The sequence below is a fragment of the Peromyscus leucopus genome, chromosome 20, assembly GCF_004664715.2.
Source record: "Peromyscus leucopus breed LL Stock chromosome 20, UCI_PerLeu_2.1, whole genome shotgun sequence".
NCBI classification, from domain to species: Eukaryota; Metazoa; Chordata; class Mammalia; order Rodentia; family Cricetidae; genus Peromyscus; species Peromyscus leucopus.
Genome location: NC_051080.1, coordinates 21017429 through 21025389, shown reverse-complemented (window position 1 = coordinate 21025389; position 7961 = coordinate 21017429). Strand labels below are relative to the sequence as shown.

General features: G+C 49.5%; 1 protein-coding gene across 1 annotated transcript in view; it reads left to right on the top strand.

The window, feature by feature from the left end:
- Nucleotides 1-5204, top strand: part of LOC119086312 (serine/arginine repetitive matrix protein 3-like) — a 15609-nt gene extending 10405 nt beyond the window's left edge. Inside the window, exon 2 of the mRNA XM_037197281.1 lies at nt 4923-5204. Within this exon, the coding sequence (XP_037053176.1) occupies nt 4923-5124 (202 nt within the window). The 3' untranslated portion in view covers nt 5125-5204. The remainder of the gene's footprint in view (nt 1-4922) is intronic.
- The last annotated feature ends 2757 nt before the right edge of the window (nt 5205-7961 follow it).

Below are 7961 nucleotides of genomic sequence, written 5' to 3'. Positions count from 1 at the left end.
GGCTACCATGAGTTCAGACAGCGCAGCTACACAGAGACCTGTCTCGAAAAAAAAAAAAAAAAAAAAAAAAAAAGGTCTGCTGGGGAGATGGGTAGACTGGAGTTTGGTTCCTGGTACCCATATCTGGCAGCTCACAACCACCCGTCACTCCAGTTCTAGGAGACACTTTCTTCTGGCCTTTGTGGCCACTGACACTCACATGTACATACTACCTATACACGCAATTTTTGTTTTGTTTTGTTTTTCGAGACAGGGTTTCTCTGTGTAGCTTTGTGCCTTTCCTGGAACTCCCTCTGTAGTCCAGGCTGGCCTCGAACTCACAGAGATCCGCCTGCCTCTGCCTCCCGAGTGCTGGGATTAAAGGCGTGCGCCACCACCGCCCGGCTATACACACAATTAAAAGTAAAAGAAATCATTTTTAATTTTTGTTGTTGGTTTTCTTCTTGTTCTTGTTCTTCTCCTCCTCCTCCCTTTTCTTCTTTTTCTTCTCCTTCATCTTCTCCTCCTCCTTTTCCTTCTCCTTCTCCTTCTTCTTTTTAGAACGAGGTCTTTCTACAAAGCCCTGGCTATACTGGGATTCACTATGGAGATCAGACTGGCCTCCAACTCACAGAGGTCTGCTGGGAACATAACTCAGTCAGCAGAGTGCTTGCCTTACGTATACAAAGCCTTCAATTTACAGCCGCTCATAAATTGAGCACATTGGCAGACATCTACAATCCTAGCACTCAGGAGGCGGAAGCAGGACGAACAATTTCAAGGTCGCCCTTGGTTATGTAGCAAGCTCGCTCCCACCCTCTGTCTCTGATGGGGGAAGGTTGTGAAGGAGGGCATATAGAGGTGATTTCCCACAGGCCTGCATTCCTCTCCTCTTATCTCCTTCTACCCCTATGACCTCTATCGCTTAGATCTTAGGTCAGTGGGCATGGTTGTTACAAATGACTGCTCAGTACTAGAGTATCACTATTGACTACAGTGCAGAGCACACAGGAGGGTCTATTGTTTGTGTTGTTTTCCATGGAGTTTGACCAATTCATGAGTCTACCCTTACCTTATCCTACAGGGTCCTTCCACTACTCCAAATATCTGTATTCTATGCTCACAACTATAATCCTAGCACTCAGAAGCAGAGGCAAAAGGATCATGAATTTCAGGATAGCCTGGGCTACATTGCAAGAACTTTTTTCAAAAACAGTTTTTAAAGTAAAATTGGGAATCAAAGCTCAGGCATGTGGTGGTGCATGCCTCTAATCCTGACACTTGGGAGATAAAGGCAGGAAAAGTAGGAGTTCAAAGTCATCCCGACCCACATAGTAAGTTCAAAACAACTTTGAGCTATGTAAGATCCTGTCTAAAAAAAAAAAAATCCTAAGATGGGCCAGTGCGTTGACTCATTCTCAGTTGATAACAGTTACTGTATGTGCTGGTTTTATATCAATTTGACACATACATTGACAAACATACAAGAAATCTCGATTCAATGTACAGGAGCCCGGAAACCTCTCAATCATTGAGAAAGTGCTTTCATAAGACCCGGCATATATATTATATATATATTATATATATATATATATATATATGCAAGCTTATAGAACATCCTCTTAATGACTGATGTGGGAGAGCTCAGCCCATGGCAGGTGATGCCATCCCTGGGCTGGTGGTCCTGGGATCTGGCTGAGCAAACCATGATGAGCAAGCTAATAAGCAGCACCCCTCCATGGCCTCTGCATCAGCGCCTGCCTCTAGGTTCCTGCTCTGTTTGAGTTCCCGTCCTGACTTCCTTCACGGATGAACAGTGATGTGGAAGTGTCAGCCAAATAAATAAACCCTTTCCACGCCAACTTCCTTTTGGTCATGGTGTTGCGTCACAGCACTAGAAACCCTAAGACACTGTGCAAGTCTTGACATCCTGAACTCGATTTCAGGAAGACACAGAAGAAGGAGAACTAACGCTGGAAACTGTTCTCTGACCACACACGCGACCCCCCCCCATAAATAATGTCATTAAAAATAATGTTAATAAAGAAAACCAAAATTTAAAACGCCTCAAGCTTGGGTAGGGAAAGATAGATGATTTATTTGGCATAGGGGTAGGGTGACAGAAAGACAAGTCTGGCCTGGATACTGCAATGCCCAGGGCTTCCAAGGTCTGGAAGGGCAAGGATGGGTAGGGAGGACAGCAATGGTGCTTTCCCAGAAGATGGCAAGTGTGTTTTAATTGGGACTTGGGGCAGAGCAGGATTCTGTAGAGGGAAGGGAAGACCACGCTGGGAAGAGGATCAATGTGGACTGTGGCCCTGAGGTAGGACATCAAGCAGTACTGGGGACACAGAGGGGTGCTGTGGGACGGTCTGTATGTCAAATTGCTCTGATTGGTCAATAAATAAAACACTGGTTGGCCAGTGGCCAGGCAGGAAGTAGGTGGGACAAGGAGAGAGGAGAATTCTGGGAAGCGGAAGGCTGAGGCGGAGAGACACTGCAGCCACCGCCATGACCAGCAGCATGTAAAGACACCGGTAAGCCACCAGCTACGTGGCAAGGTATAGATTTATGGAAATGGATTAATTTAAGCTATAAGAACAGTTAGCAAGAAGCCTGCCACGGCCATACAGTTTGTATGCAATATAAGTCTCTGTGTTTACTTGGTTGGGTCTGAGCGGCTGTGGACTGGCAGGTGACAAAGATTTGTCCTGACTGTGGGCAAAGCAGGAAAACTCTAGCTACAGAGGGGTAGGGAAGGGGATGTTATAAGAGCTGGCTGTATCTGCAACTGGGAAAGCCACTCCAGTCCAAGGGACCAGCCAGGCCAGGTGTGGGCTGCTGCTAAGCCAGGGCAGCTGCTGGGCAAAACTTTCCACTGTCTCCGACTTCCTGTAGCCCTCAAAGCCTTTCTGTTTGAGTTCCCTTGCTGCAGAGACAGGAGATAGGCCGGATGTGAGTATCTGGTGTCACCAGGACACACCCCCAGCTTTATGGCTATGACTCAGCCCAGGGCTCTCCCAGCACGGGGCACACCCTCTCTTGGCTCCGCCATACCGGCTGTTCTTCATAAGCCAAGGGCAGTGGGCAGGGTCTAGGAACTGCCTGCCCAGGGCCAATGGGAAGGGAGAGGGCAGCTCCTACGGGCAGGTGCGTCATTTTCTCTGCTAAGAATAGCAGTGAGGCAAGAAGCCCTGGACCCAGGCCCAAGTGTACAAGTGCAGCCGCTGCTCCTGTCCAAACAGCAGCCATGACTGTTACTGTCATGTCACTTGCCCTCCCCAAGGAAACAGGCTCAGAGGAGCCAGATTGTCATGGGGTGGTAGAGATTTCCTCCAGGGGTTCTTCATTTCAGGGTCCAGGCTTTGAAGTCACATTTATTGAATGTCTACTACTATGTGCTGGCAATAGGGGAAAGCCCAGCCCATTATGGGTGGGGCCGCCCCTGAGCTGGTGGTCTTGGGTTCGATAAGAAAGCAGACAGTACAAGCCATGAGGAGCAAGCCAGTAAGCAGCACCCCTCCACGGCCTCTGCATCAGCTCCTGCCTCCAGGCTCCTGCCCTGTTTGAGTCCTTGCATGATGGACTGTAAGCCAGCTGTAAGATGAAATATACCACCTACCTGAAATCCTTGGGAATAGAGTGTGGGAATGGAGTAACAGAAAAGGACACTGATGGTCAGGATGAGGACCAGGGAGGTCCTGGGCAGCTCGGGCCTTCCTTCTAGAATGGACCAAGCTTCAACAACTCAGCCTGTGAGATCCTGGAGCAGTTCTGGTACTGTGGAGCACATGTCCTTTCCTCCAGACAGGGAGGAGTCACCTGCACCCAGCAGCCAGCCTAGACCATCAGTTGGTCACACCCTGAGCCCTCAGCAGCAGGCCTGGTCTCTTCCCTGCCCTCCTTCCTCTGAGCTGTTCATTCTCACCTGTTTCCTTGACCCTAGAGTCTGAGAAGCAAAGACCTGGCTCCTTGTCCACAGCTGGGCCAAGTAGCGAATGACCCTTGCATCATGGTTGACAAAATGAAAAATGAACAAAACAAAACAAACAAGCAAACAAAAATCCCACTCTTCTGCTTGCTGGGGAAGAACTCCTATAAGCCCAGATTCCTATAGATTATTTTGTTCAAATTTGTTATATAGTTAAGGATGAATGACTTCACCTCTGGAGGGCTCGGACCACAGGCATGTGCCAGCCACTACGCTCAGCTCTGAAAGTATCAATTTCATCCTAATTAGAAGATTTGGGAACTGAGACTGGCTGATTTCCTGGCCATTAGGTTGTTACCTTGAAACAGAATTATTTTATAGCCATGAGCAAATGACCTCTCCACAGTAAGTCCCTTGTGAAAGTCACCTCTTCGAAGGTGAAGTCATCGCTTTGCAGGTGCCAGCCCCTTTCCCATGCCTGCCCTCTGCTGGCAGCTGAGGGCTACCGGCTCTCTTCTACATCCGCGATCTCCCCGGGAGGAACTCCCTTCGCAAACCTTGGGCTCCCCAGCTGCCTTCAATGAGGGGCATCCTCAGGACCACTACCCACACCCTCACCCACCTCTCTAAGAACACCAATCTTGTCCCACTTGCTTCTCAAAAACATTCAATGGCTGCCTAGTGCCTACAGAAAGGGGCCACATTCTTTTTTTTTTTTAAAATAATTTATTATTTTATGTACATTGGTGTTTTTGCCTGCATGTATGTCTGTGTGAGGGTGTCAGATCTTGGAGTTACAGACGGTTGTGAGCTGCCATGTGGGTGCTGGGAATGGAACCCAGGTCCTCTGGAAGAGCAGTCAGTGCTCTTAATCACTGAGCCATCTCTCCAGTCCCAGGGTCCAAATTCTTTAGCCAGCAGCAAGCATAATCCACCCCCATCATCTTTATGAAATGATGCCATACTATTCTCTAGTCTCCCATGCTCTTTCTGTCCATTCACTGTTATTCAGAGCTCAGCTTGAAACACCAACTGCGTCCAGAAGCCACGCCAGACAGCCCACATCAGAAAGGATGGAACACCTTTATTCCTGCTGCTCTGGCCTGGAGTCTGCACTGTTGGTTCCCAGATGTCTGGGAACTTTAGGAGGATGTGCATCCTGTGAGTTCGAGGCCAGCCCCGGTTACAGAGGAGGATGTGCCTCAAGGTCTTGAAAGGTACCGGAAAAAGAAAAAAAGTCACTGGAGCTGAGCTCATTCAGTATAGTACTTGCCATGCAAGCATATGACCTGAGTTTGAACCACTGAACTTGGATGAAAAAAATTGAAAGTATGGCATGGTGATGTGTTGTTGTTTGTTTTTATTCTTTTCTTGGAGGCCCGATACTCAGCTCCCATAATAAATCACACACAGATTTTCTTTTTCTTTTTCTTTTTTCCAAGACCAGGATGGCCTCGAACTCACAGAGATCCGCCTGCCTCTGCCTCCCGAGTGCTGGGATTTAAGGCGTGCGCCACCACAGCCAGGCCTGTTCTAGCACTCTTTAACCCTTCCATCTTCCCTTCCTCAGCCATGTGAGGTAGGAGGGCACAGGCTAACCTCCATCTGGCCGGTGAGGAAGCACAGCCCCAAGAGGCTTAGTAACTAGTCTGCAGTCACCCAGCAAAGCAGGAGGAAGGAAGGCCCAGATCTGTAGATGCTGGGGCCCGCCACCGAGCAGTTAGCACGAAAATCTTCCCCATGCGTCTTTCAGTTCCAACCCATACACGGTCACAGAGTGGTAATAGTTCCCAGCGTCTCCATCCTCCAGGTTCGGCCACTGTTGTGACCAGGCATTTCCTCGCCGTCACCCTCTGGCCCCCATCTCTACTTTTCCCTCATGTAGGCAGCCTCCTGCCTAGAGTCATTCAGGAAGTCATATGGTGAAGTTCCATAGTAGCTTCCGCCCTTCCGTAGTCATGTGACCTGCGAGAAGTCCCCATCATTCTCAGAGCCTAACCCCTCTCTCTGTCCAGTGAAGGATGATTGATTCTGTGCGGATTGGAAATGTTGCCTGGACCACGTGACATTCCTCTCAAGCTAGCTGTTATTTTTGTTTAATTTAGTGCCCTGAAGGCTTTGAGGAATGTCATTTGCAAAAGTTATTTAGCCATACCACAGCACTGTCCAGTGACATGGGTCTGTGGGTCCCTACCTCACTGTAGAGGGTGGCACAGTGCCCAGAGCTGACTGCCTTGAGATCCCATCCCCCACTGATCATGCACCCCTCCCAGTCCCTGAAGCTGTAGACTGGAGAAATCTGTCTACCTGCAAGCAAAGATCAGACTGGGGTTCTGCCAACCTGGGGAGGGATTCAACCTCTCCTAAAACTCAGCGGTGTCCAAACCCCACATTCCCAGGTTGCACCATTAAAGGTTCTTGTTTTTTCCTATTCTTCTTAAGAGATCACAGGCCAGTAGGCTCGATGACTGACAGCTGTTAGAATGCACGGACTGAAATCAGGGTGTCTCAGTACAAGGAGGGACCCGCTGTAGGCTTGGAGTACTCATTGTAAAGCTTGGAGAAAGTGTAAGGTCAGGGTTCTGTTCTTGGGTGGTGCTGTGGGTGACAGGCAGTTCAGATGGACTGTTACAACCTTGTCCACAGGGCAGGAGCCCAGAAAGAGGATGGGGCCTGATTGGTAAGCTAGCTGGGGTCCCCGTTAGCCTAGCTGGGATGCAGTAGGCAATCCAAGACTTGGATGGTGGTCACACTGTTACCTGCTTTAGCATTATAAGATTAGAGGCTGGAGACATGACTTAGTAGTTAAGAGCAGTGGATACCCTTCCGGAGGATGCAGGTCCAGATTCTAGCACCATATAATGGCTCACAAGTGTCTATAACTCTGGTCCCAGGGGATCCAGTGCCCTCTTCTGGCCTGCACAGGCAATGCATGAACCTGGTGCACATACATGCATGCAAAACACCCATCCACATAAAAATACAGTTTTAAAAATAAAAAATAAAAAAGAAAGAAAAGAATGACAGGATGTTGGAGGAGTGTTCTTTGTGAGGTAACCAAAGGCCCAGGGAAGCCATGTTCAACAGGATAACTACCAAGCTATGAGGACCAGGCCGACTCCTGACTCTCAGTGTTTTCTTCTTGAGAACAATGTCCCAGCACTTGACAGGCAGATGGATCTCTGTGAGTTCAAGACCAGCCTGTCTACAGAGGGAGTTCTAGGACACCCAGGACACAGAGAAACCCTGTGTTAAGAGAGAGCAAGAGAGCTCACAATGACAGAGGCCAGGAGCCTCCCACCCACGCTCTCTCTACCTGGAGCAGCCCATGGTGACCTCCCCACCCCACCCCCAAAGTGGCACCTCTTGGTCTCTCCTTCAACTCACCACCTGACATTGTTTGTGGCAGTTCTAGACTGCTAGGGCCTGACGTCTAGAACAAAGGTTGAACAGGACAAGCTACAGAACAGGACAGGGTGCCAGAAGAGACAGCAATAGGATGGAAAAAAAAAAACAAGAAAACTTAGTTCCTGGATGGAATTCAGAGGTAAGGGGAGAGAGGGAACGATCCCATGGGGGCGCACCTGAAGCAAGGTACCCAGCAGGCTGAGGAGCCCGACCAGAATGGAAATGGGCCAAGAGGTTCTGGTTGAGACAAGTTGACTAACAACTTGTTTTCAGCCTGCCAAGGCCATAACCACAGCAGGAGGGGTACCCTCCGTGAAGAAAGAGCCTGCCATTCCTGCCCATGCCCTCTGTCCACTTGGGGGGAAGGCTCAGTGTCCCCAGCCTCTGCTGACAAACTGCATGAGTGCCACACCTGGTGTCCCAGAAGTAGGGGCCTGCCTGCCTCGGGTTTGCCATTCTGAAGGTGGGGGGCTGGCGGGAGTGGGAGAGAAGGGGTGTGGAGACAGAGGAATGGGGACGGGTGACAGGGGACGGGGTGACAGAGGGGACAGCGATGGGGTAATAAAAATCAGGAAAACTTGGTTCCTGGATGGAGTTCAGAGGTGTGTGTGTGTGTGTGTGTGTGTGTGTGTGTGTGTGTGTG